The sequence below is a fragment of the Drosophila navojoa genome, chromosome 2 (genome assembly GCF_054131105.1).
Source record: "Drosophila navojoa isolate 15081-1374.11 chromosome 2, UAZ_NAV_1.0, whole genome shotgun sequence".
Lineage (NCBI taxonomy): Eukaryota > Metazoa > Arthropoda > Insecta > Diptera > Drosophilidae > Drosophila > Drosophila navojoa.
In genome coordinates this window covers 29,465,095-29,492,714 of record NC_142890.1, presented here as the reverse complement: position 1 = coordinate 29,492,714, position 27,620 = coordinate 29,465,095, and the positions used below count along the sequence as shown (strand labels likewise).

The window sequence follows — 27,620 nt, the reverse complement described above, 5'->3', positions numbered from 1 at the left end:
TATAAAAAAAATTCATTAATGTTATAGACATATTACTTTAAGAGGCAAACTATCAATCCTTGGTTTGATACGAAGCTAATCCACAAATGGGTTATTTGAAATTCGCTATGAAATATTTTATTATCAGAATATTTAAGTATTTCATTGTACATTTTAATATATTTAAATTGATATCAGTGCTGTTGAAATTGAGGCAACATTGGGTATAATGAAAATTGTAACTTTAATTATTTCACATACTCAGTTTACACTTTATATTGATGAAAATAGGTTTTATAAATATTAGCAGTGCAGCTACAAGGAATGAATCAAGTAAACCCTTGACTTTAAATTGTGTACAAATCGATTCAATAAAATTGAATGAATCGTTTCAATGAAAGCGTCAATCGATTTATATAAATATAATAAATTACATAAAAATGTTATCATATTATTGTAGTTAAACCTAATTATCGGTTGTTGGCTTTATTTTCAGCTTAATTTTAACTTTCTGATTTACTGCTTGTACACACAATTTTTAAAAAAATCTTAAACATGAAATCAGCGAATCTTAGGTGCACACAGGCATGAGGATTCTATATAACGTCCGTCAGACATCATTGAAATTGTTATTTTCCGCAGCTCAGTCCTTAATAGTCATTGTTTCTCATTCTATCATTTTCATTTGTCTGGAAAATAAATGGATTATTATATTTTACTTATGCTTCCAAGTTATTGCATACTTTTGGTAGATCCCTTGATGTCGACAGTTCTGTTCTAAATCGGACGTCACTTTTCGTTTGTTCATTGAAATCCCTCTTATGTAACCTGGGTTTAATTGAATGGCTGTGTGGATGGTCGTCTCTTCTGTTGTTAGACCCATGGCGCGCTCCAAAATGATTCTCTCTATCATTTTGCACATTTTCCCTATCCTTTGATACATAATCGCCGCTTATTGTTCGCTGACAATCGAAGCCCCGTCGATAGTCACTATAGCTGCTGTGATAATTACCCGATCCGCTGCCACTCTTATGAATCGGATTCCGGTCACGGAAATTATTTCCACCGGTGAAAAAATTCTTTTGCGTCATATTAATGGTCAAGCTACGACTGTCCCGCACATCTCGCACGTCTCGTTCCCTATCTCTATCTTCGTTATCACGGATATAATGTCGGTTGATTGGTACTTGAGCTTGGCTATTGGCATCTGCAACATGAATCGTTGGTCGCTTCGACGAAACTTCCTCTTCCTGCTTCTTCTCGTAATGGGAAAAATCATCAAAAATGGATGTTGAATGTTCATAAGAGTGCAGAATTTGCAACACCTCAATGCCTTTTGTATTTGGTATCTCCTGCGTGTCTCTTGAGTGCGTTACTGATTTATTGTCATTGTTTTCGAGTCGAATATGTCGAAGCTTTCCATTAGGCACGTCTTTCACATATATCCATTTAACTTTAAATTTCCCTTTCCATTTGTCTTGCGACCAAACGCTGGATGTAGAGTTATAATCCACAGGAGTCATCATTTGTGCCATTCCACAAAAGTGGCCAGAGCCATTAACCGAGAAGAAAAGCAAAATTTTGCCGCCTTCTTTGTGCCGCTCCTTAAACGCGTCATCCAGGCGCTTATTACCGTGATCTGTTGAGCACCAGATCTCATATTTGATACTGCGATGAATGTCATCTTCAGAATAAGACTTTATGACAAAAAATCTGCAAACATAAAATAAAACTCATTGCTGATTACTATTGATAAAAATACAGTCCCCGTTATTTACCGTGCGGATGCTGCTTTATCTAAATCAATATCCGAAGGGTTATAATTATTCTTGTCTTTCAATTCGTCCAATAATATTTGCGGGTCAGCAGTCACCTCTGTAGGTACAGGCGCACTTTGTGCAACAAGTGGAATATTTTCATCCCGATTTTCATACTTTAGGTTCTTGTCAAAATCACTACGAGAAAAATTTCCTTTACGATCGTTATATCTATTCTGCGACGCGATTGGGGCTATTCGCCGATTAATTTGCACGGATGAGCTGCTAGCTTGTCGCGATTCTTGATGGTGAGCTGGCTGTTGCTGCTGCTGCTGATGCTGTGCAACCCAGTTTTTGCGATGTTGACCATTTGGGGAAGGTTTTACGTTCCCGAAATTACTATTGCTGGGCAACCTGTGGCATTCGTCCTTTTCTGGACGTGCACCTGGCGACGGTTCTTCGCTAGTGGTTACAGAAAAATTATGCTCCGAACTGGACAAATCAATTGGTAAAGGCGGGGATGGGACTGGCGGTGGATTACTGTTTGGCAATTCCCATACATTGACATCTAAATTATGTTTTCCTGGTACCATTGGGGGTGGTGGCATGCCCGGGCCCTTCTTTTTATGGCTGGAAGCAGTATATATGGTCTGTGTGCGAATAATATGAAAACATTACATTTGAGTTACTTTCCTTTTCATTATATACTCTGAACATACTTTCGATAATGGTTTTGCTGGCTGCGAAGCTATTGATGCCCATGTTGTCTTTTTTGGCGCAGCACTTACTGCATGAATCTTAACCTCATCCACAGATTCGCTTGTGCGATTGTCCAACTTTGATGATTGCCCATTGTTGTTTTGATTTATCTAGATACAGAAAGTTATTATAACCTTATTGCATTGACTTTAAAATACCAACAGATATCAGATTCTATTTCCACTTGGTATTTGGACAACCTAACAGCTTGAATTTTCAATTATAACAAATAAACTTAAAATGAATGAATAAACGTTAAACGATATACAGGTCGACAATTGATTTTTAAACTGATTACCATTAATCGAAAATGGAAGGACAAAGTTTAAAACGAAATCTAAAAGGGCTTTAATGATAATACATACCCGAAGAGAAGGCGCAGAGCTTTCAGTAAAAAGTTTTCTGGAATTCCAAGCATTTAAATGGTTATCGTCGCGCTTAGAATTGTAAGAACTTGGATTCCCATGTTTTTTCTTTGTATCTAAAAAGGCATATTTTAAAATTTTTATTGACTGTATATTGTTTAAGACTTCTAATTTATTATATATCTATATATATATATTTTTTACTTTAATATTAGGGGTATCAAATCACTGGAATCCAGCATACCACAAAAGTTTTAGTAAAGAGCATTAAATCTCGTGATCAATCTATAAACATTTAATGCTGTAAGTAAGAATTTTAACTTTTTATAAAAGGTTATATGAAAATATGCAATAAAAATAAAAAATAATAATAATAATCCAGCAGCTGAGCGTCTGAAGTCAGTCCTAAATCAAAATTGATAGCATGTATTTATATTTTATTTAAATAAAAAAAACCTTTTCGGAATACTTTAAAATTAAACCAAAATTACCATGGAAGAAGGTGGTGAAAAGGTGAAATCTAAAGAGGGAAAAAAAGCTGAGAAACCTGCTACCGAATTACCTGCTGCAGAAAAAGAGGAGATTAAAATAGGGATCATTGGGGAGTCTGGGCTCGATACACCAATTGTGCTAAAGGATAGGCAGGAATGTGCTGTCTGCACACCATTTGGAAAACCTTCAGATGTTATCATTGAAGGGAAAATTGAAAACTGCAACTGTGCGCTGCTATCACGAAATGGGCGTCTTCATGATATAATGCCAACTAATATTAATTACAGAGCTAACATTTGGGCAATGCGTAAATTGGGATGCACACATATCCTGGTAACACACACCGTCAGCTCATTGCGCGAACATATTCAGTGTGGCGACATTGTCGTGCCACACGATTTCATTGATAGCACAACAAAACGTAGTCAAACATTCTATGATGGAGCTGTTGGCAGCCCATTTGGCGTTTGCCATCTGCCCATGTTTCCTGCATTTTGTGAGCGGACACGTTTCCACCTAATTAACGCAGCCAGCGGACTGCGGTACCCCGTACACTCGAAAGGGACGGTGTTGACCCTAGAAGGGCCACGTTATTCTACGGTTACGGAAAACAACCTATACCGCAACATGGGAGCCGATATCTTGAGCATGACCCTCTGCCCAGAAGCAGCTTTAGCCAAGGAAGCCGGCATCCTATACGCATCCCTCAGTTTTGTGACCAACAAAGAGTGCTGGTGCACGAATCAGCCAATTGCAACAACTCACGAGATCATATATACGTACAAAAAGCATGTCGATAAGGTGCAACGAGTGTTAATTAGAGCCATTGAAAGCATTGCTAAAGAGGACTGGACCGAAGACATATTAAAAGCGAAGGTTAATCTGTCAATAATTACGCTAAAAAATCGACTTATTCTTGATTTCTTTGCAGATTTTGGTATGCAGCAATTTCTCTAACCGCAACGCATTGTTTTAAGCGAATTGACTGATGCCATTGTAGCAAAATTGCGTTGCCATTGTAGCGGTGAAAAGTCCTCAACTAAATCTGTTGTTCCGATTATGGTATATCTAAATTTATTTTTGGTGTTTAACCTATTCATGCTTTAAATATTATTTGTGCCTTGTATATCAAATCTTTTTATTTCAAAAACTATATACCGAACGAAATTGTTGCTTAGCTGACTGCGTAAAGTATTTCTTATTCTTACATTCGTCATTCCGATCGCGGTAACAGGTACATTAACAACCTTTTAAAAACTACACATGCATAGAACTACTTCTAATTAATTACAATGAGTTACCATCATCAATTAAATTTTTTTATTGTACACTTTGTTGATTAGGACAAATGTATTGCCGTATTGTAACTGAAAGTATACCTATGCGTAAGCGTGGCAGACCCTTGATTGGTAATCAAATGCATTATGAAAATCTCAATCATCATTAGTTTTGATGGTCATTGTCTTTGATGTTTTAAGTGCTTTTAGAAGTTGTGTTTCTAAGAGATATCTGCTTTTGTGTATATTGTAAGTACATACAAAAGTAAACCTGTAAGACTAATTGGGAAGTCTTATTAGCCAATGAGCCTAAAAAGCTTATTGGTTTTTCTATTGGTTATTGCCAAATTAGATCGGATATCGAAGCAATACCAATTACCCCACTCAAAATAGAGTTTAAGTTTTAAAAAATATAAACAATCCTTCTCCTTGTATACACATTTGCGGTATTCTATGGGGTATAATGAAAGGTAGGTTGTTGTTTTAATCAATTTAGAATCCTTTTATATTACTAACTTTTCTTTAAGCTATATTAACTTTAAAACTGAAACAAAAACAAAAATGAAGAAATCCGAAACCTTTAAGGACTACAGTTTTCCGAAATTAAGTAACATAAATAATCTATGGCTTTGGTTTCCTTGCTTTATCGACGCGTATTTTATATAATTATTGATATATTTACTCACCATTGTGAGATGATTTACGTCCTTTACCCGCGTTAGTCAATGGTAAACTGTTATTCTCTTTTACATTAAATGGTGGAAATTGAAATTGCATTGAGCCTTGATTGCCTGTTTCATTTGGTATATAATAAGAAGTAGTATCATAGATATTTAGATAATATATAATTAAATGAACACTACCAGAATTGTCATCGTTTGCTGGAGAAGATAGATTTTCATAGGAGGCTTCATCAACTTGTTGGCTCCATGGTATATTACGCTCCTCAACGGATTTTGCTTTGTCATTCAAAAGAAAAACAAATCAAATATGAAAAATTGTAAATTTGGCCGGTTTGTGGATGATTTTGCATTTTGACTATAATATACATATACATATATGTATATACTTATAACTAATAGGATAGGTAAAGAAAATCCAATTTGACTATATCCAACATTTTCGTATATTTTCCTTTGTGAATTTATGTATTGACTTATAAAACACTTTTGGGAAACTCGGGTTTTCTTATACATGTACCTGCAGTTCCGGATATTTTCTGAAAGAAAGAGAATACTTATTAATTTTCTTCTACGCACACATCGAAAATGAGTTTATGTAGCTATGTACATGCATAAGTATGTATATGGATATATAATTAAAATACAAACATTTGTGTACAAAACTTCATAATTTTTTTAATCCTTTAAAATTATAATGAACACACATACATACATAAATTTGTATGTGCACACATAAATGTATGTATGTATATATACAAAAATGCCATTACCTGATCCACGCCTGACATTTGCTGCCGAATTCAGCTTTCTTTGTTAGCTGCAAGTATTGATAATTTTTAATTGGGTCTGACGTTTCTAATTGGATTATATCTTACCAAAAAATAATAAATAAACACAACGGAGGTAAAATTTGCTGTTTAAAACGCTTTAATAATTTATGGTATGTATTTTCGACACATAGAACTACACTCATTTACACATGTACATGTAAATCACACACAAACGTTGCACACATACACATAAGTAGCCATCGGTAGACATTGACGCGTCCGAAGCCGATATTTTTATTACCGCCGTTGCATCTGCATTAGAGTTGTCATTCCTTGTCTATAAATGTAAATACATCAATAAAAATAAGAAAATACATACATTTTGAGTATGTAAATCAATATAAAGTTTTAATAAATATCCCAAACTTATTGACAATAATGAATTAATGATATGTCATATTAGTTATAGTGTATTGATGAACGTTTACTACCCGGTGATTTAACAGTGCTGCTCCTCGTCTTAAAAGTTGAATGAACTTGATCTGTAAATATGTATGAATACTGGAAAGTACCGATAAAAGGGAGGTGATGTTCGTGGTCTTTTGAGATTAATTTTTAAACTAAAATAAAGCTAATTACAGTGAGACTTATCCCAATAAAAAAGCCATATATTTTATTCTGAACATTTACTTACCATTGCTTATCTGATTATTCTTAATGGTAGTTTTATAATAAACTTGAAATATTTGTTATTTGATTTTTACACGTTTACTGAAGCGTTGCATAATGTAGCTAAAATTGATTTATATTAATTTATAAAGCAGCTTTTCGATATCGATGTATAAATTAATTGCATAATTTAATTTAATTTTGTTTGCCGTTATTCGCTTGCTAAAAATATCGATAACATAACATCGATATAGCCTATCAATATTTTTGCCATCCCTTGGCCAACTCATCTTTGCAGCAATTGTCAAATTCTGCCGTTCTGTATATTAAAAATCGAGAAAATGCTTAAATCAGCTTTTGTTATTCTTACAATCCTAGGATGTATTTGGCCCCTTCATAGTGTCATGTTTCACTTGACACCAAACACACAGAAATGTCTTAAGGAAGATATACAAGCGAACCAATTGGTAATGGGAGAATACGAAGTCTCAGATGTTCCCGGCCAAGTTATAGACTATATTGTAAGTTTGCATACATTTGTTTCTTGGTGAAATACAATTATATAAATTATAATTTCAATAGGCACGTGACACCAAGGGTCACATATTGTCACAAAAAGAACACATTACCAAAGGAAAATTCAGCTTCATGTCGGAAGTGTATGACGCGTACGAAATTTGCTTCATATCAAAAGTGCCACCACGTAAGTAAATAAATGTGTTTTTTCTCTTGCGCAAAGTTCAAAAGTAACCTGAATTATTATAACAGATCAACGTGGAATAAGCCAGGAAGTCTCTCTAGTTACTAAAAAAGGTGTTGAAACTAAAAGCTATGAAGGCGTAAGTATTCAGCTATAGGAAGTTAAGGAAAAGATTCTTAAGTGAAATCAATTTTTAATTAAAAGATTGGCGAAGCATCCAAACTGAAGCCACTCGAGGTAGACCTAAAGCGCCTAGAAGATCTTTCTGATTCGATTGTACGTGATTTTGCTCTGATGCGTAAACGAGAAGAGGAAATGCGGGACACAAATGGTAGGCCTTAAAGAAACGCCAAATTACGACTATTGTATATGGATTCTATTCATGTTTTGTTTATTGTTTCAGAAAAAACTAATAGCAGAGTTTTGTTCTTCAGCATATTCAGTATGTGTTGTTTACTCGGCTTGGCAACATGGCAAGTCCTATACCTTCGCAGATATTTCAAGGCAAAAAAACTCATCGAATAGTGTTTGAATACTTATTCCGAGACGTTACGTACATTTCGAAGAGCCTGAGCTTCAGCACCAATCTTCTCATCTTTTCCTTTAAAAATAAAATGTAACAAATTAAATGTTTTTATGTTATTTAAATTAAGTTGGGCGCAGTTCTATACATAAATTTGATGTTACCGTATTTAATATTCATTTAACACACAACAACATTATTACAACGATATATATATAAGTAATATTTGGAGATGCAATATACGATTTCTCTTTGGTATTATCCAAGCGATATTTGGCGACCTTTGACTATCTAGACGGTGGTTTCTTTAAGCAGCACTCCATTCTCTGCCTCCAGATTGTCAACGCAATTCTCTTCACCTGGCACATTGATGCTTGAGGATATTGCCTTGACTACAACATAACGGGAGCTTGTCGGACTCGGCGGAATACCAGCGTCATCCACATTCGATTGCTCTCGCCAGAGACTTTCGTCCACGAGTGTTTGATTCATTAATGTCTTGAGTGAATCGAGTGTTTTGACCAAGCAAGTGGGCTTTGTCGAACCTACAACGACAGAAAATCAATTTTCTGTCCAATTAAAATCTTATTACAAAGATATGCAAACAAAGCTGAAACAAAGATCGCGCAATGAATTGAATCGCTCAAAATAAAAAGAGAATGCAATTAAACATATAACATGAATTATTTTATTTTTGATAATTATAATTAAAACTAACTAAAGAATAATCAAATAAAAACTTAAGGGAATATATATGTCAAAAATACATATACCTATTTGGTAAACACATTTTCATATTTATTTATTTCATTAACTGGAAGTTATTTCGGTTTCTAACAGTAGCTACCATTTGGTATCGAATCTTTCAATTGTCCTAAAGTATATTGGTATATTAAAACTGGACAAAATCTTATAATTTGTTAATTATGAGAAACATTTTGAAAAAGTACAAATTGAGTTTGTATTTTCAAGGAGGCAGCCTAAATATAGCATAACATCTTTTATTATTTATGTTAACTATCAGATTTGGCTGGTCCTGACTTGTACTAATAAAGCTACACAGATTCAGTTGTTCATTCTTATCGACATAGGTTTGTTAATTTGACGAAAAACTAATATTACAGGGATGTTATTTCGGAGGATAAGTATACAGACATCTCTTAATAATATAACAAAGAATAAAGAAATGGAAACTGCTGCATTTATCTTTGGTGTAACGACTATAAAAATTATCTTTCAAACTTATTCATTTTCAAGGGTTGTAACAAATCTTTAAATTTTTGTTTAAGCTTAAACTTCATTTCCCTTTTTTTTTTATATACAAGCATGTATTTTACTCTTAGCTAACTTAAACATATCCAGCAATTTGATTTAAGATTCGTCTGTAATTTGTTGCCTTTAGAAATAAATATTGAATCACGCCGGCCTAATACATATTCTTTTCTTCACTGGTAATTGTTATTAGGGTTTGAATCATATCGAAGAATCAATTTGATAATATTGCTTATATACACAGTTATAGTAACAAAGAGAGAGATAAACAAAACAGTTGTAAAGATATTAAATAAAGCATTAATCAAATAAAAACAACTTAAAAATACCGATAACAATAAAATAGATATAGAAACTTATATTAGTGAATTGTACAGCACATAGAAAAAATGCTAGGATTGCGATTTGCACTATTCGAAAGAGACTTTGGGGTGCAGATAGTGTCAACATTATTAACATCACCCTTCCCAACGGGAGCCTCACTCCTTTCAGAGGTGTGTAGTCGTTGTAGGTCTTCTAAACGTGACTTTAATTGTACAGGTGTAACAGAGTTTCTGGACTGCTGATTTGCAAGTGGATGGACTGATTGTAATGGAAATAAGTCATCATTTGCATTGGCATTTACATTTGCGTATTGCTTATCAAGCTCTTCACTGAGGACATCCATGCTAGGTTCGTTTTTGCAACTATTACTGGAAGCACTTGTGGTTGTGCTTCTCAGCTCGGGATATGGCGAGTGAGACTCATTGCTTTCTGGTGTGTACGGGTCCATATGCGAGTTCTCGACGTAGGTATTAAGATGCTGCATGTCCATTTGATTTACTATTATATTGTCTGATAATACTACACTATTGGAAAACAACCTATACCGGTGTTCAGCGGGCTGCTTTTTCATCAGATTACGGCACATTGGGCAAATGGCACTCTCATGCGGAGCCTCAAGCTCTGTGTTGCAAGAGTCATGGTTATACGCTTGTGTACACATACAAACATATATGTTGTCAGAATCAATTAAATTGATGCTAATGCTGGGATGTTTTGACGTGGCTTTTTCCCTAGTTTCGTCATCCCCAGCTCTTAAGGCAGTCTCTATATTAGTAGTGTCGTATCCGCTGGCGCTGTTTGCGAAGTCGACTAAATGGCCTTCAGCAAATTCTAAGGGGCAGTCTTTTGATTTTCTTTCATGACTTAGAATTTTACCTTCTGTTATAACTTGACTATATAACTTGCTTATATAGGGACAAGTCGTGTATTTAACGGGTGATGTTAAGTTGTTGTTGTTATTAGCATTTGTGTGTGTACAACTGCAATCACATGATCTATAAGTACCTTTGTTTGGCTTTAGACGAACAGTTAAGTAAATAGGCTACATGACAAGAAGAGAAGAAAAGAAATATAATTATCAACATAAATAACGTATTTTCAATGTGAAATAGTTAATTCCTTAAGAAGATCACATTATCATCCCATTAGACACGCAAAATAGTGACTACTTGCTTAGCATCTAGGACAGTTTCGCAGTAGTTTAGTGTATATCGACCTCGAAACAGATAAATAACCCATATACTTACTTAGTAAGTACACTTTTCTATGAGAATTAAATCAATAGGTCTACGATATATAAACAGGTTAATTTTCAATACTTATAATACTTAAATTACGTCAGAATTTTTGATTACAAATGTACAATAAATATTACTAGAGAAGTTACTGACATATCAGAGTAATGCCTGATATACGTATTTATATAATTTATTAATGCAACATTATTAGAAATTATTAAAATATTATTATATACAAGCAAACGACTTTGCCTCAACTGAGTGTATGAGAAATAATGTCGGAGTACGTCCAGTCATTCTTCTACATGTGCAGAAACCCATATACCATTAACCAATTGCGAAAAGTAATATTAGAACCTGTTATTATCATATGAAAGTGGAATAATAAATCAAGTGAATGTACTTAAATCCAAAATTATCTTAATTGCGTTATCCGCGGAATCCATAACACAACTTAGCTCTTATCGTAAGCAAAATAATAAGAAACATTGTTTTAAACTTGACCTATAAAATGAAATAAAGTCTTTTTTACCTCCAAAATGAACTTTGAAGATTCCTCGAAGGCCCCAGTAGCCAGTGCTTAATTTAAAGCTAATTTGAATTTTATGTTAACACTAATGCGTAATAAATAAATAACTAAATCTTCTGTAAATATTTATGTTAATACAAAATATGACAAACTACAGGTTAAACTGTTTCACATATATAATTAACACATTTTTTACCTTATGATCGCCCATGCATACCGACTCTCCAATCATGTCATATGTCCATTCATCAGTGTCAATGATGTCTTTGACTTGTGGAGACATTAAGATACGATCGCACCATGATGGACACCTAGTTGACATATAATCGGTAGGCATTTCGGGATCTTCTTCAAAGGGATATGATGGAATGAAATTTATTGGATATTCAACCAAAAACTCCGAAAGTGGTGCCAGTTCCTTGTCAAACTCCTTCAACTAATGCAATACACAAATTGAAATGGAAGTTAAATTTTATAAATTATGTTTCCCATATAAACGAATTTACCCATAACTCTTTAAATTTGAGTTGATGATCAGCGTGACTGAATTCTTTTTTGCCTACAGTAAGTATGTTGTTGCCATCTGTGTTGCGATAATTAATCTTAGTACTTTCATTCTTTACACTTTGAAGACGATGCGCAGTTAAATTTGTAGTTAATTCCTAAGATAAAATAAATAATTAATATACCATGAAAAATCTATTTTAAGAAACTTAACTTACTTTCACAACGCCCGCTGTGTCACATCTGAAATTAAAATCTCCAAACAAGAAAAAAGGGACGGAACCATTTTTGTCATCCAAGTGAAATCTAATTAGTTATAAATAGATGTAATAAATGTGACGCTCGAAAATATCTTTCATTTATATTATGTTTAGACAAAACTCATGAAACAATTCATGTTATTATTTTCAAAGGTGTTATTATTTTCAAAGGCCATATGAAAAGATACTTAGTTTTCCCTCAACGAAATATTTACTCTGTATATAATAGGGGATAAAATTGGGTTTAGGTGTCAAAGATCGAGCTACAGAAGCTTAAGTTTATGCTTAAATATAATCTATTTGCACTTTGAAAATATGTATATATAATATGGTATGTTTTGAGATAATTGGAAAAGACGTAAAGTACAAATTATATTTTACATCAAAGATCAATTCAATTGTAAAAAATTATTCATAAATATTGTGGATATTGTATTTTATGATTTACCTTTCAATAGTATGTATCAGGGCTCTTCTCCTTGTTTTACAGTATACAGATGGAAAATCCTCACATGCAGCCAAATTGGAGGCATCGTGAAAAAGGTGTATATTGACTAGATCAATGGCTGTGCCATTAATTTCCCATCGTGTTCGCATAAATCCTTTTCGTGACCATTTACACTAGATTAAAGTAAAACAAGTTAATCATATATTGATAGAAATGGATGGAAAATTCATAAAAGAAACAGACGTATCTCAACTTTTGACATTTTTGAGTTTTTTAATTGTGACATCAAATTCAATAATATTAAGAATAATTAATAATAATGGTTCAAGCACAATAGACAATTACTAAAACTTACATATACTCTAAGGTAAATTAACATTTTGAATCAAGCTTTTATTTGACATCAACAAAAGCTATAAAATATCAGGTTCCTAACTTAGATTTGCTTTATCACCATCACTTCTCATTTATGAATATTTATATTTATTTTAATTGTATTCAATCTATTATTTTGTAGGAATTGTGTTCATTGATGTTGTTTTTTTTTTTATCAATTGTTGATGTTATATTGTTAATTAACATTATTTTATCAATTGAAATATACTTACCTCTGGAAAAAAGTGCTGAGGAAACTTGGCTTTCTCCTTGGTAGGAACTGTTTCAATATTACCACAAAATATTTGCCTCTCATTGTCTAATTGGTTATCATCCCAGCAATGTGTTAAAAAATTCCATATTCTTAAAGTACATATATCCTTGTGGCCGAAGTAAATATTGCCAAGTGCCTGTTTAAAAATTAAAAAATTTTAAGACAATAATGTTGGACAAAATACAAATGAACTCACTGTAAAATGCTCCGCTGACTTGAAGTCCTCATCCATATATATTCGGACGAATATAAATTCAGTCTTTGCCATTGCCTCGCACAAACGTCGGATAAATTCTTGTACATTTCCCATCGAATTTTCGTAAGTCTTACCACCCACTTCTTGCAGATGTAGAGCTAAAAATCTGGGATTGATTTTTGTTACATTCCCGATGAACTCTTCCAGCCATATTGTGAGTAATCTTTGTGGCTGCGCAGTGTTGTAGTTCATGAAATAATTTGCATTCAAACTTATTTACATATATAAAAACATAAGCATATACATACGTGCTTTAGGATACAAATATGCACATAAGTACCAATATGTATTTATACAATAAATTATATGTACGTACATCTTCAAATAAACTTCCCACATTGGCTGTTACTAGCAATATCTTCGTATCTGAATCTGAATTGCCCTTTTTTGTTTCCATTTTATCTGATATTCCCTAAATTTATGTATCTTTTGGTTTGTTAAAGCAGAGAACAGTAGGGATGTAACAAAAAAACAATAATAATCCGATAACTGTTAAACTATCACTGCACACATTGCCCTTGTATCGATAAGTTCGAAATTTCGGATAATCAAATGCACTATTTTTGAAAATACAATCACAGGTACAATTTTACATATCTGTTTTCGGAACGGATATAAATTTTATATTAAAACAAAGTAACGAAACTATGTGAAATATTATCCGCATCGCAATGGAATCTTAAGACTAAAATACACTTAACGCAATTAGGTAATTAAGTTGCTTGACTTGACATAAATTTGGAATCCTAGAATTAAAAATAGATTGAAAATCTAATGACTTAAAAAATTAAAATTAAAACTATTTTCTCTACAGCAGGAGAGGCAGGCTTGGATAACAATCGGTGCAGCGTAACTAGAAGTCATACAAAATATACGATATATGAGAATGTTCTTAATATCAGTTCGCTTTATATAATGTTACATAATTCCTAAGCAATGACATATCGCTGAACACATTTTTTATTTGTTTGATGACCACCAAAAATAAAAATAATATAAGGATTAATAATAAGGGACTACAATAAATGCCTTATTCGTACATAATATCGAAAAAAAAAGAAACCTTACCGTATTGTAATTGGAGCAAAACCTATGTTTGCTTTATTATTAACTATAGTAACTAATAATTAATAATTAAATAAAATCACTATGTGGATGACGTTTAGAAATTGAAACAAATAGAAAAACGTAAAATGAAACACAAAAATAATTCAATAAAGATTATATCTGGCCATCCAAAGAGGCTATGCCGTAAATGTTATGTAAAACACAAGCCTTCAAAAAGAACTATTTTTTTAAACAATTTTTATAGTTAATATAACGAAATACTATTAAAAACTTTTTTATTTTTAATCCTAGACTCCGTTCTGGGTAAAAAATATGTTTCATTTCGCATGGTTCACAATTTGCAAGTACTATTAATTTGGATATATCGTGTACAAGTGTTCTCCTATTTATCGATATATGTAAATATCGGATATAAGTGTGATCTCGGAATTTTTGTGGCATCCCTATTTATAGTTACATTTTCTAAGCTGAAATGAAAATTGAGACAGAACTGTATTTCGTATAGTTAAAGAAATTTTACAATGGTTTCTATGCAATTTGTGTTGCAACCGCTTCCAGGGACTGATGAACAATTCATTGAAAGGTAAATCACTTTATTAATATTAATAGATTGGTGCATTCATATGCACATAGTATTGATCATCCGCACATGTTAGACACATGTACATATATATTTAACTCTAAAATATATATGTATATGAATAACGTACATGTACCTACATGTCCGTACATTTATTAAATGATATTGTGCTTTGAAAATTATTCTATTATATGTCTGCTTTCGAGTTTTAAGTATTGCACACTTATACATAAACATCTTTGTACGTAGATATAGTATTTCCATATACATGCATGCATATATATAATTTATATACATATCAAAATATTGGTATATAAATATATATATGCACATGTATATTTAGGGGCCATAGGCAACAGATTGTCTATGGCTGCGTATGTAATACAGAGGTACTTCTTAATTGTTGCATTCTGCTATTTGCATTCACATTCAAAAATGGCATTAAGCAGGAGAATACATAAGTTCAATAAAAATATGTGTGTTTTGGGTGTTTCACTATAAAAGACTTGTGTATTTACAACTTATAAACTGCTTCCCTATTATTAAATTACCTATTGTTTTTTATAAGAATATAAAGGGTACCACAAAATTAGCTGAGCATTATACTAATGTTATTTTTTCGTCATTTTTTTTCTCGAATGTGAGAGACAACTCTAGACAATAAATATGCGCCATGTCTGTGGAATTCACATGAATCACACTGTAGGGTTTCCAGAACCTTACCTATTTTAGATTTACAAATCGTGTTAACTTATGGACGTATTTACGTGCATTACTGCAGGATTTCCAGAACATTACATATTTCATTTTTGTAATCCCGTTTGCCTGGTTATAATTTTAATATATTAATAGCACCAAATATTTAATCATATATATATTTAATTCCTATATAATTTTTTATTCTAATTTAGAATACGAGAAGTCTCTGATAAAGTAAATCGATTCGGTTCCGGTACTCATAGAATATTTGAGCAATTGAAAATACCAGTAAGGGAAGTGGTAATTGGACCTAACCATATTGGAGTGCTTTTAGAAGATGGAAAAGCATTTCGGGTCGCCTTCTCCATAAATTCTGAAAAACTCGATCTGACCAAATCTGACAATAAATGGTAAATAATAATCCGGTAATAATTTAATCGCAAGAATCATATTGGTTATTCTTCCTTAAAGTGCGCCTTCTGGTGGAGTAGCGGCAACAAATGCACCAAAGGCACCATCATCCTCGCGGCCTATGGCTCGCTCTCGTGCACGTCTGCTTCGAGCAACAGGTAGGACAAGCTCAAGTGGTCAAGGCTCTGGATCAAGAAGTACAGGGGTTATAATTGGGGGCAGCACGTCTAATCGACCCCTTGTAACGGTACCAGCCACATATGTGCCTGAAGAGCTTATTTCTCAAGCTGAAGTCGTATTGCAGGGGAAAAGTAGGAATCTCATTATTAGAGAGCTTCAGGTTTGTTATCTCGAAGAATGTATTTAATATTAAAGCAAATATTCTTATACCCACTCTATAAATTTTAGCGCACAAACCTTGACGTTAATTTAGCTGTGAACAATTTGCTTTCACGCGATGACGAGGAAGCTGAAGATACAGAAGAGGGAGGAGACAACTATGTGCCAGAGGATCTAATTTCATTGCTAGATAATGGTTTTTCGGGTGACAATAATAGCGTCATTATTGATCCATCGGATGGACTTTTCTCAGAAGAAATATTTAGTAATTATTCAAGCATACGAAAGTAAGTATTGCCAACACATTTAATAATATTCAATCTTATACTCAAATACTAAGAAAGGAATATCAAAACAAATTTAAACTACCTTAATCCCAGAAGTCTTAACTTACCCATATCATTGAATAGTATATTATTTTTAGCGCATACAGCCAGTAACTGAAAATATTACAAACGTTTTATCTGCTCAAACCTATAGCCTTAATATTAGTTTACTTACAAAAACGTTTCCTTTCTAGTCTTCTTTTTGATCGGATTCGTAGTGAACGGAACAGTGCCAGTTCAAGTGGCACAGATAATAATCAGTCTAATCGAACATCGGCTTCGTCTAGTGGAGTTATAGCAGGAAGCGCCAGTCTATCAGCTCAAATATCTTCTGCTAATGCTGATCGCGAAGCGTTTAGCCGATGGCGCGATCGTCAATACTACGGCCCACGTCGCTGGATAAGTAAGGATGATTACACATGGGATAAAGATGCAGGTAAATATTCGACTAAAAATTAAATATAAAAAAAAAAAAAAAACTTTCAATATTAAAATTGTATGTAGATCCAAAAAAAAAGGAACCGTCTTCCATACCTTCCCCGATATGGATATCAGAAGAACTACAACCATGGCCCGACAAACCATCAACACGTTTCAAGACTATTGGAGCTTTGTACTCAGAATTTATTGCGCTGTCGGAAAACGGAGAACTGCATCAGTGGCGCTGGTCAGACTTGGAGCCGTACAAATCCGATGTAAGTACAGCTTTTTATAAAATTAACAACTTCAACAACTTGAGTAGGGTTAGAATTCAACTTCTGCTGAATAGTGTTTTCTATCATGAGAGAAGTAGAGCGAAGATTTTGAAATACATTGTACAGATACATATCATATATAACTACATTAGATAAATTAGATATAGGATCTGCATATAACTAAGCAAATGGTTGATTTTATTAGAATGCTTTATTAAGTAAATCGGAAAGTAAAACCTATTTAATGCTTAAATCAACTTTTTATTGTCGCTACAGACGGACAACGTTTATCATCCAAAGACCATAACCCTTAACATTGGAGAAAAGGTGGAGCTAATATCAGCAAATTTCATTAGATGCTCCGTAGTGACTGAATCGAATCGAGTCGCTACTTGGATGGACGAACAACTGGGATATCTTGGTGCTAAATTAGAGCATGCTGCTACAGCTTTTAATGAATTCAGCATGGACCCAATTGCAACAATACACGTTTGCTCACTATACACAGCAGTTAGGACCGAAAACAATAATATTTATTGGTGGGGAGTCCTCCCTTTCGATCAACGCCGCTACTTGTGGGATAAATTTCGAACAAAAAATAAGAAACCATTTAAAATGGTTGTCGCAGATATCAACGTAGGATCACAAGTAGTTATGAAGAAGTGTCCTATATACCAAACTGGCTCTATTGGCTTTACGTGCACCAATGGAGTGCCCAAAGTTGGACAGCTGTTAAACTCTGTGTGGGATTTCTCAGACGTTTGTCGCATGAAGATCTTAAATGTCGGCTCAACTTCGGTGTCCGATAAGGCGCAGTCTCTGGGAACGATTTCGAATGTCCACAGCGCTATTGCTGACAAGGATAATACCAAGACCACTCCCGCACAGCCAGCAAGTACTGGAAAAAGTGGACAAATAAGTTCGACAAGCAAGGAATCTACTGATCGCATCGACATGCCACCTCCTCCTTCACCAGCATCTAGCACATGTAGTGATACCGGTAGTGTTACTTCACACAAACGTACCAAGAGAATTACCACTAAAGAAGATGGCAACAGTTGTCAGGAGGGAAGAAAAGACGAGGAGCTGTGGCAACTGAAAGACGTCGTATTCGTTGAAGATAAGGTGGGCCCGGTTGGAAAAGTTCTGAAGGTGGATGGGGATTACGTGGCAGTCCGATTCCCACCATTAAGTTGCGTCAGTAGCGTTCCCGGACTAAATAGCAAAGATGAAGGAAAGGAGGACGACTGGCAACAATGCCGCCTATTGCGACGGGAAGATGTCCAAGTTTTTCGAACGGCTGTGTCATCACGTGGACCGGATTGGCTACAAAAACAACCGAAAAAAATAAATATTGGTGCCGATCCGGCAAACGCTCAGTTGCTGACTATAGCTGTAGATACCCGTGGCATTCACGTGATTAAGAAGCTGTTCGGCAAGATACATTACAGTCTCTATAACCTGTACAACAGCAAGCAAGAACAAAACTGCCAATTCCCCACAGATGCTGCGTCATTTATAGGAGCCTCTGCCAACAACATTACAATGGCCTGCAATAATGATTGCAACGGCAACAGCAGTACGATTGTGCTGAGGGATGGCAACGGAGCGCTCTATCCACTGGCTAAAGACTGTCTTGGTTCCATAAAGGATCCCCTGTGGTTCGACTTACCACCCGTTAAATCGATTACTATGGCTACAATATCGCTAGCACCGTCAGCATCTTGCATCAATCTTAAGTCGAAAGTATGCATGACCGCTTTGCTTTTCGAGACCCAGAAGTTTATGCCACACATACTGCGATGCGATGTGAAGAACTGCATTGCTCTGCTGATGCGACTTGAAAAGGAAGACCGCAAAGACATTCTTTCGGTTGTGGAAGAGCGTTGCGATGGTAATCGTAACATATTCCATGCCTGCGTCATTATGTGCGCACCCACATCAAACAAGGACTCGCAAAACTTGTCAGATTTCAGCACCAGTAGCTCCGATAAGAAACCTGCCGCTTCCGGAGTTTCCATGCCACGTGCCGGACCCTCCTTGTCATATGGCGCCGCATTTGGCAATGGAAGCAGCTTTAGCGAGAGCTCGAGCTTCGCTACAGTGCCAGGAATGGGCTCATCTTCAGCTTCTGGTTCATTAAGCAGGGAGAATCGAATCAGTCTGCGTGACATGATGAATCGACTGATCAACACCGAGCAATCGGAGCAGAATCAAAATCACAGTCAGCAAGCAACGAGTGCAGGCGAAGATCATGCCTATGTTCCAATACCCTGGTCTCTTGAATCAGGAACAGCTAGTAACCTTAGCACGACCGGAGCTCAAAACGTGGCGGATGCATCTGATGAAGATGTTTCCAAAGTCCTGCCATCGTCATCTCAAAACATTGCGTCAAGCAGCAAATTGGGCTCTCCAAACTATACATTCGACCTTTTACAACGACGCGAACAAGCCATTCTGATCCTCCAGCACATGTGCGCTAGTGTGGCCCTGCGCCCCTACCTTTACCAAATGCTGAGCGCAAAGGATGCTCAGGGCCAAACTCCCTTTATGCTGGCCGTTACATGTCGCGCCTACGAAGCTGGTATTATAATTTTAAATACCATTCTCAGTGTTTCTGAGCAGGACACGCATCTGAAGGAGGCGATGATATTCCCGAGTGGATCGCCGGCTGATCAGTCCCCTCTACACGTCATCTGCTATAACGACACGTGCTCCTTCACCTGGACAGGTGCAGATCATATTAACCAAAATATATTTGAGTGCAAGACGTGCGGCTTAACTGGCTCTTTATGCTGCTGCACTGAGTGCGCGCGCGTTTGCCATAAGGGACACGACTGTAAGCTTAAGCGCACTGCACCTACGGCCTACTGCGACTGCTGGGAGAAATGCAAATGTAAGGCACTTATCGCAGGAAACCTTACCAAGCGCTTTGCACTGCTCTGCAAGCTCGTTTCGTGCACTGATTTGGTTACCAAATTCAACTCAAAGGGCGAGTCCATATTGCTGTTCCTTATTCAAACTGTCGGACGGCAGATAGTTGAGCAAAGGCAATACCGATTCAACGTAAGGGTCCGTAATGTGGGTAACACTGGAAATGCCAGTGGCAACAGCACTGTTATCACCAATCGAAAATCTTCATCGATGGACATGGAAAGCGACATGCCAGACCATGATCTGGAGCCGCCTAAATTTGCTAGAAAAGCTCTTGAACGTCTTCTGATCGACTGGCAAGCGGTGCGCTCCATGATTATGAGCGGAGCAGACAGAAACGAAACGATCCTAAATCCACACAGTAACAGCAGCGAGGGAGGCAACTCTGAGAGCTTCAATGTTTTCATGCAATCTCAGCATGGCTCCACCCTACTCGACAAGTTCACGCACAGCCTAATAGTAAAATGCACAAGCGACCATCTGGATACTCTGCTGCTGACTCTTGTACGAGAACTGCAGAATTTTGCTGTTCCTGGCAGGTGCAAAGAAGCTGAGGAAGTGGCGAGACGTTTCGTGCGGTCTGTGGCGCGTGTATTTGTTATCTTCAATTTGGAGAAACAGCCAAACCCAGAGAAACGAAAGAGTCACACTTCATGCAACAAATATGTTCAGAGTTGCGTGAAGGTGTTTCAGACACTTCACAAGATATCGATTGAGGAGTTGTGCGAGGTATCTGAGGCCCTGATTGCACCCGTAAGACTCGGTGTCGTGCGACCTACTGCTCCATTCACAATGTCTTCTTCTAATCTGGACGTAAGTTCCCTCTATTGTCCCCGTCAATTTATCCACTGTTTCTAATGCTCCAATTGTTTTCTAGAATTCGGATGACTTGTTCAGTGTTGAACCACTGGCGCCTTCCAATGTTGAAGCATCCGCTGAACAGATTGTCGTGCACGATGCCATCAATGTACAAAACCCCAACTTCAATGTGCAACAAAATTATGATGTGGTTGCAATGGACAGTAAGTACATATATTCAATAATATTGGATGGATATCAGATGTTAGTTTATATTCATAACGACAATTATTTCTTAGGTCTTCGAGATCCATCGGAATCCGAAGAAATTCCTAATCGAGAATCTAATCTGAGCAGCCATGATGATGACTTGATAGAGAATCAGCGCAATGAAGAAGGCATGCAGGATGATGAGAGTGATAACGATTTTACTTTCAATGACGCTGAAACCGAATCTGATTCCGATGACAACCAGAGCAATCAGGACGCACAAAGGAGCGTGCAAACTGGAGCAACTGTTGGCTCGGAAACAGGTAAAATGCCCATTGAATCTATTATCATTCCTTACGTAGACAAATACGATTTTTATGCATATTGTAATGGTACTTGTATAATCTCGAAGCTATGCTCGCGAAATTAACCGAAAAGACGTTTTCAATCACTTTCGCTTTGAGCAAAAGTCTTCAGCTCTTCCCAATTCGATTGTCTGTTTTTCACGAACATCATTTATCAAGTGATTCGACCAATACAAAAGACTTTTTGCTTCGTTAACTCGGTAGAGGTCAACTCAGAGCGGAAATAAGTAAAAAGAAGCTTTCCGATCGCGATAGAACTCGTGGAACGACCAATGGATTCGATTACTTTCTGCCTTTTTCTCAGAGCTTCACGCTTATGTGCAGACATCTAAAACCAGTCAAAAGTTATTTCTGAGCTATAATATAAAAAATATATATATATTAGGGTGATATCCAATTTTAATTTTTGTTCACAAAATGTATTTTGCGAGTTGAGGAAAGAGAGGTGGAAATATACGTAACTAATCTCAATAATAATATTTTTATTTATGTAACCTTGTGTTGTATTTTATTCAAGTAAACTGCTATCAATTAAATAATTTATTTGTAGACATTGGTGTTCTATTCTTGGAAGATGAATCTGGGGACTCCTCGGCTCAAGAAGAAGACGGATCTGAGGATGGCGAATCGGACGACCAATCTGATGAATTTAGTTTCAACGATCAGCAACTTGAGCGTCGAAACGTTAATCCTAACTCACGTAACGATCTCACTCCACAAACAATGCAATGGGCCATCAGAAGCCGTGATAATAATCGCTCCTCTGTCCGCGTCCCAACTGGTTCCAATTTAGTTTTTATTGATCCCATGGCGTTGCGTCGCTCTGCTGTGCCAGCCAGCACAGCGGTCAATACGCCAACTGCCGAGTCTCACACAATGGCCACGACTGCAAGCAATTTGGGGCGCGCTTTTGGTATTACTATACGACAAATATCAGAGCTTTTAGCTATTATGTCTTACAATATGACGAACGATATTGAGACCTCATTGAAGATTCGAACTGAGGAAGCGATTGCCGTTCAAGTAAGTATCACATGTATGATGATGATGGACTAATAATTAATAATTTTAATTATTATTCACAGGCTTTTGTTGAAAAAAGATTGAAGCCAACGTGGGACTGGATGTTCACTGTTATGGATGGAACAGAGGCGCAGTTGAAGTTCGGCGCATATTTGACAAACTACACTGATCCAAATCATCCACTGCACCCGCTCAATCTAAGTGCACAAGCAACCACAAGCCAAGCTTCGACTTCAACTTCTTCAAATGTTGGCGTAAATGTAATTGGTGAGTTCAAGTTGAGATTGTAGCTGAAACATTTTATATTAACTATTCGCGTTTGTAGGATCAAGCTCTCGACGTGATTTCTTCACATATTGCCTGTCATTGATGCGCGCGCATACTTCAGAGCATCGAGATGCGCTGCCCGTATTGGATATAACTGCGTTGCGCCACATTTCGTACGTGCTTGATGCATTCGTTTATTATATGCGCAATGATACTAGCTTCTATGATAAAAACGATATATCCGGACGAGTAAACAATTTATCAAACTGTATGGAAACAGATGACACGGATGATGAATTGAGCAACATTGAAAGCTCGAATGCCGATAGGCAATGTTCTGGCAACGCATCGGCTAATACGAATATTCGCAAACACGCATTCTTTACCAGATCTGATTCAACCCTAAGTCTGGGTTGCTCTGCACCGGACGGGTTTGACTTACCACTTGATATGGCCATGCCATTAGCCGACAAACCACACCTTCTGCAGCCAAATTCAAAACGACAGGAACTGTTTGCCAATCTTCCCTTGCACGCAGTTTCTACTGTTAAAAACAACGCAGGCAAAGGTAACACTTCCCATCAGGGATCTATTGACCAACCTCCAACTAGGTTAGGCTTCTCAAATTTTATGAAAGCTGATACGCCATCAAATGAGAATGATGTCAGCCAGCGCATAGCAGAATCTGAAAATAATGTGGAAACTATCGAAGTAAAAGAAGACAGCAGGTCCTATAAGGATGACGACACTGGAGACTCAAATATTTACGTTCAGTTAAAGAAAAAACAGTGCTTGGATGATTCAAAATCACATAAAGGGTCTGAAGGTAAGTTTATTTCTTGTTTTACTTCGGTTAGGCAAACCAAGTTATAATGCCCAATATGAAACTTTCACTTGTGTTCAATAGCTGCTAATTCATACTCTAAAGATCATATGGATTCAGGGGATGTACAAATGATCGATGTTTCAGCGGGACCTAGTACATCAACAGATATTTTAATAACAACTCGTCCAGAAGTAATTATTGCACCAAGCCAAAGTCGCATCAGGGATGAAGTGTCACCAATGCAGAGCTCTTTATCAGTATCAGCAGTTCGTAGTGTTATTGTTCGGGCTGGAACATCAAATCTTAAACTTGAATCAGACGACAATAGCTTACCCGAATGCAAAAACTCACCGGCGACTTCCACACCACACCATCTTAAATGTGATAATTGTCGGGAGAAGTTGCCATCGCAGACAGTAATGTTTCCCATCCGTGGCTCTTTGTTTTACAAGAGTAGTTCTTCAGAGTTGCCATCATGGAACTTCCTGCTGAGTCGGTGGAAATTGGCTCTTGATCTTTTCGGACGTGTTTTCATGGATGACGTGGGCATGGAACACGGATCTGTATTGCCGGAATTGCGAGGTTTCCCAGTGAAGGAAATGCGCTTTAGACGACATATGGAAAAACTGCGCAATGGACAACAGCGAGATTTAGTTCTCTGTAAGCTTGAGCGTAATCGGGAAAGCTTAATAATCCAAACCTTTAAGGAATTAAATGCTCAATTCGGCACACAAAATCGACGAGCTCAGCCGCCCATAACATTTAACAGAGTTAAGGTTACATTTAAGGATGAGCCCGGTGAAGGCTCAGGAGTTGCTCGCAGTTTTTACACTTCCATTTCGGAAGCGTTGCTAGCAAGCGCAAAAATGCCAAATCTCGATTCTGTGCAAGTAGGTGGTACACACAGCAAATATGGAGTACCTTTCTCGAGCATACTACGCAGCCGAACCGTATCCGGTTCAAGTCGTGATCCCCCGACATTGCAGCGACGTGGAACCGGCAGCAAAATATTGTGGCGCACAGCTCGAGAACGAAAAACATTAAATGTAGATGCTAGACCATATACTCCATCATCCAGTGCAGGTAAAAATGCGACCCGTCATCACTTAATGGAATTTCGAAATATATTTTTAAATTCATTGTTTATTTAGATAATAACACTGCTGAGGGCTCGAACGACCATTTATCTGTCCACCTACAACAACTTGGCGAGCGTCTGTATCCCAAGGTAAGTAAATGATTAAGTAACCTGTAAAGCAAATCTATAGTTTAAATATGTTCTTTAGATCCACTCAATAAACTCGGTGCACGCTGCAAAAATAACTGGCATGCTCCTGGAAATACCCACTCCGCAGCTTCTGTCAGTTCTGTCTTCAGATGAGACGCTTAGGCAAAAAGTTAACGAGGCTGTTGAGATAATAAACTTTAAGCTGAAATCGGAAGTAAACATCCAGAGCCAACAGAAAAAATCGCCATCTGCTGCAACTGAACCAATTGAAGACGATAATGAGCCATTATTTTACTCTCCTGGTAAACGTGGCTTTTATACTCCACGACAGGGACTTGCGTCATTTGAACGTATTAATGCATTTAGAAATATTGGCAGGTTAGATCACAATTATTTTTGTATGATATATGGGTTTGTAATCTCTTTATTTTATTCTCTTTTTAGACTTATTGGGCTTTGCCTTTTGCAAAATGAATTGCTCCCACTGTTCCTTCAACGACATGTATTAAAATATTTGCTTGGCCGAAAAATTAAATTTCATGACCTCGCATTTTTTGATCCAGCCTTGTATGAATCATTTAGACAGATCATACAAAATGCCCAAACAAAAGAAGGCGAAGAAACCATTAACCGAATGGAGCTTACGTTTGTGTAAGTATCCAGTGGACCCTAATCTCTAATTAATACAAACGTATTAAAATGATGTGTTTTTATTTACTATAGCATTGATCTGATGAAAGAAGAAGGTTGTGGCAACCGTGAATTAATACCTGGGGGACGTGATATACCCGTAACGTCGAGCAACATATTGGAATATATTAGACGTTATACTGAATATAGACTCATTAAGTCACAAGAGAAGGCTCTTGAGGTTAGGCATACAAAACTCATTCTATTTCTGAACTTATTAACAAAAGTGTTTACAGGCTTTAAAGGATGGTATTTTTGATGTTTTACCGGATAACTGCATGAACAGCTTGACTGCGGAGGATCTACGTTTACTCTTGAATGGTGTCGGAGATATCAATGTTTCAACACTAATATCATATACAACATTTAATGATGAATCGAGTGAAGGGCCTGACAAGCTATTGAAATTTAAAAGATGGTTCTGGAGTATTGTTGAGAAAATGAATACGCTAGAGCGCCAAGATCTGGTATGTATTAGTTAATTATCTTAGAGTAGCATTGCTTAATATACGATTATTCCAGGTATATTTCTGGACAGGATCACCAGCTTTACCAGCTTCTGAGGAAGGGTTCCAGCCCCTGCCATCTGTCACAATTCGACCAGCAGATGACTCTCATCTTCCTACTGCAAACACTTGTATATCCCGACTGTATATTCCTCTATATTCCAGCAAATCAATTTTACGTAGTAAAATGCTGATGGCCATTAAATCCAAAAATTTTGGATTCGTTTAAGCAAATAATTACCAATTCCTGGATTTCGTTGATTTTGCCGTATGTTTGCTTATGCGAATTACTTTTACTCTTTTGGTATTTGATAAAATTTTTAAATATGACTATTCCACATTTGTAACCAACCACACATATGTATGTATCTCCATTCCTTCAATTCGGTTCTGACTTTATAAATATTGCAATAGTTCTGGTTTAAGATAACGTTTTTGAAGAGGAATTCATAAGGTCAGTCATTCCTTCATACAGTTCGACTGGATAACAAACACTAAGGAAATGTTAAAATGAACAAAGATTAAGATGTAGGAGTTAGGTCAAGTTTGCTTTTATTATTACATTTATTTAAATGTAGGAAATGTAATAAACTACAATATATAAATATGTATATTAACCAGGGAATAAAACTATAATGGTAACCTAAATACAAAATTTAATAAATGAAGTGTTTTATTTAAAAGCATTTAGTGTATAAGTATGATGTCTGTTACTGTTGTTGTTGTTTTGTCACTTATTAGATATTATTATTGGACATGGGACTTTCCCAGAAATATGTCAATCTGAACAATACATATATAGCAAGTAGTCCAACTTGCATTACTACATTCGTTAACCAACAGTGACACAAATACAGACATATCAGTTAGGGGCATGAATTACACATTCATGTCTGGCTGCAGGTGTTACACATTTTGTTGGTAACTTATCAGATGAGCGCGGTTATAAAACAACTGAAATATTCTGCGTTTAAAATACCGGGCTGGGATTGGACTGGTATGAAGACGCATACTTAATTTTTATGGAGCATTACAAGAAATCATCTGACCTAAATTTGAATAAAACTGTTTGTATATTCAGCAATGGATCCCCCTAGGCAACATATTAGTTTCCTTTATTTTGTAAAATGTAGCATTGTGATGGTTTTATACTCTTATTTTATTATTTTGTAATCAAACCTTTTCCGAGTTTACATAAAGC

At 36.2% G+C, this 27,620-nt stretch overlaps 5 protein-coding genes across 9 annotated transcripts; 3 read left to right on the top strand and 2 right to left on the bottom strand.

Annotated features, from left to right (window-relative positions):
• Nucleotides 1-204: 204 nt before the first annotated feature.
• On the bottom strand, nt 205-6,358 carry Ythdf (YTH domain-containing family protein). Of its 2 annotated transcripts, XM_018113443.3 has the most exons (10): nt 6,188-6,357; nt 6,083-6,129; nt 5,830-5,848; nt 5,493-5,588; nt 5,316-5,420; nt 2,861-2,976; nt 2,456-2,605; nt 1,758-2,386; nt 723-1,692; nt 205-668 (listed from the first exon to the last, which is right to left on the bottom strand). In XM_018113443.3, the coding sequence occupies exons 2-10, from the start codon at nt 6,098-6,100 to the stop codon at nt 630-632; spliced, it is 2,142 nt and encodes a 713-aa protein (XP_017968932.1). In that variant the 5' UTR covers nt 6,101-6,129; nt 6,188-6,357; the 3' UTR covers nt 205-629. The 2 variants fall into 2 exon arrangements, with proteins under 2 accessions (XP_017968932.1, XP_030240805.1); XM_030384945.2 differs by lacking the exons at nt 5,316-5,420; nt 5,493-5,588 and having other exon boundaries at nt 6,188-6,358.
• LOC108660153 (purine nucleoside phosphorylase) lies at nt 3,256-4,485 on the top strand. Its single transcript, XM_018113447.3, has 2 exons — nt 3,256-4,228; nt 4,284-4,485. Exons 1-2 carry the CDS (start codon nt 3,353-3,355, stop codon nt 4,326-4,328), a joined length of 921 nt encoding a protein of 306 aa, XP_017968936.1. The 5' UTR covers nt 3,256-3,352; the 3' UTR covers nt 4,329-4,485.
• A 684-nt stretch (nt 6,359-7,042) lies between the features above and the next one.
• Nucleotides 7,043-8,142, top strand: bai (Transmembrane emp24 domain-containing protein bai). Its single transcript, XM_018098070.3, has 5 exons — nt 7,043-7,272; nt 7,334-7,454; nt 7,520-7,590; nt 7,656-7,782; nt 7,855-8,142. The coding sequence occupies exons 1-5, from the start codon at nt 7,093-7,095 to the stop codon at nt 7,974-7,976; spliced, it is 621 nt and encodes a 206-aa protein (XP_017953559.1). The 5' UTR covers nt 7,043-7,092; the 3' UTR covers nt 7,977-8,142.
• 5PtaseI (inositol polyphosphate-5-phosphatase A) lies at nt 8,124-13,947 on the bottom strand. 4 transcript variants are annotated; one of them, XM_030384926.2, is made up of 9 exons: nt 13,771-13,942; nt 13,395-13,625; nt 13,158-13,334; nt 12,550-12,722; nt 12,060-12,147; nt 11,844-11,999; nt 11,534-11,773; nt 10,576-10,612; nt 8,124-8,519 (listed from the first exon to the last, which is right to left on the bottom strand). In XM_030384926.2, exons 1-9 carry the CDS (start codon nt 13,849-13,851, stop codon nt 8,266-8,268), a joined length of 1,437 nt encoding a protein of 478 aa, XP_030240786.1. In that variant the 5' UTR covers nt 13,852-13,942; the 3' UTR covers nt 8,124-8,265. The 4 variants fall into 4 exon arrangements, with proteins under 4 accessions (XP_030240786.1, XP_030240787.1, XP_030240784.1 ...); XM_030384927.2 differs by lacking the exon at nt 10,576-10,612; XM_030384924.2 differs by lacking the exon at nt 8,124-8,519 and having other exon boundaries at nt 8,640-10,612; nt 13,771-13,947.
• Nucleotides 13,948-14,846: 899 nt separating this feature from the next.
• On the top strand, nt 14,847-27,075 carry hyd (E3 ubiquitin-protein ligase hyd). The gene is made up of 19 exons (XM_089256686.1): nt 14,847-15,105; nt 16,014-16,211; nt 16,273-16,552; nt 16,621-16,838; nt 17,072-17,313; nt 17,382-17,572; nt 17,849-21,319; nt 21,384-21,528; nt 21,604-21,837; nt 22,430-22,902; nt 22,965-23,169; nt 23,228-23,995; nt 24,077-25,078; nt 25,147-25,223; nt 25,282-25,601; nt 25,668-25,874; nt 25,947-26,094; nt 26,150-26,380; nt 26,436-27,075. The coding sequence occupies exons 1-19, from the start codon at nt 15,044-15,046 to the stop codon at nt 26,646-26,648; spliced, it is 8,685 nt and encodes a 2,894-aa protein (XP_089112812.1). The 5' UTR covers nt 14,847-15,043; the 3' UTR covers nt 26,649-27,075.
• Nucleotides 27,076-27,620: the final 545 nt, after the last annotated feature.

What these genes read in the sequence shown, in the direction of transcription:
- bai (XM_018098070.3), top strand. Translation starts at nt 7,093, where the DNA reads ATGCTTAAATCAGCTTTTGTTATTCTTACAATCCTAGGATGTATTTGG. An exon ending in GCCAAGTTATAGACTATATT is followed by an intron (nt 7,273 to 7,333) that starts GTAAGTTTGCAT and finishes TAATTTCAATAG; the next exon opens with GCACGTGACACCAAGGGTCA. An exon ending in GGAAATGCGGGACACAAATG is followed by an intron (nt 7,783 to 7,854) that starts GTAGGCCTTAAA and finishes TTATTGTTTCAG; the next exon opens with AAAAAACTAATAGCAGAGTT.
- 5PtaseI (XM_030384924.2), bottom strand. Translation starts at nt 13,851, where the DNA reads ATGGAAACAAAAAAGGGCAATTCAGATTCAGATACGAAGATATTGCTA. An exon ending in TGGGAAGTTTATTTGAAGAT is followed by an intron (nt 13,626 to 13,770) that starts GTACGTACATAT and finishes AACACTGCGCAG; the next exon opens with CCACAAAGATTACTCACAAT. An exon ending in TATGCATGGGCGATCATAAG is followed by an intron (nt 10,613 to 11,533) that starts GTAAAAAATGTG and finishes CTTGTCATGTAG; the next exon opens with CCTATTTACTTAACTGTTCG.
- Ythdf (XM_018113443.3), bottom strand. An exon ending in AGCAAACGATGACAATTCTG is followed by an intron (nt 5,421 to 5,492) that starts GTAGTGTTCATT and finishes CAAATGAAACAG; the next exon opens with GCAATCAAGGCTCAATGCAA. An exon ending in GCTCTGCGCCTTCTCTTCGG is followed by an intron (nt 2,606 to 2,860) that starts GTATGTATTATC and finishes TTCTGTATCTAG; the next exon opens with ATAAATCAAAACAACAATGG.
- hyd (XM_089256686.1), top strand. Translation starts at nt 15,044, where the DNA reads ATGGTTTCTATGCAATTTGTGTTGCAACCGCTTCCAGGGACTGATGAA. An exon ending in ACCAAATCTGACAATAAATG is followed by an intron (nt 16,212 to 16,272) that starts GTAAATAATAAT and finishes TCTTCCTTAAAG; the next exon opens with TGCGCCTTCTGGTGGAGTAG. An exon ending in AATTATTCAAGCATACGAAA is followed by an intron (nt 16,839 to 17,071) that starts GTAAGTATTGCC and finishes TTTCCTTTCTAG; the next exon opens with TCTTCTTTTTGATCGGATTC.
- LOC108660153 (XM_018113447.3), top strand. Translation starts at nt 3,353, where the DNA reads ATGGAAGAAGGTGGTGAAAAGGTGAAATCTAAAGAGGGAAAAAAAGCT. An exon ending in AAGACATATTAAAAGCGAAG is followed by an intron (nt 4,229 to 4,283) that starts GTTAATCTGTCA and finishes ATTTCTTTGCAG; the next exon opens with ATTTTGGTATGCAGCAATTT.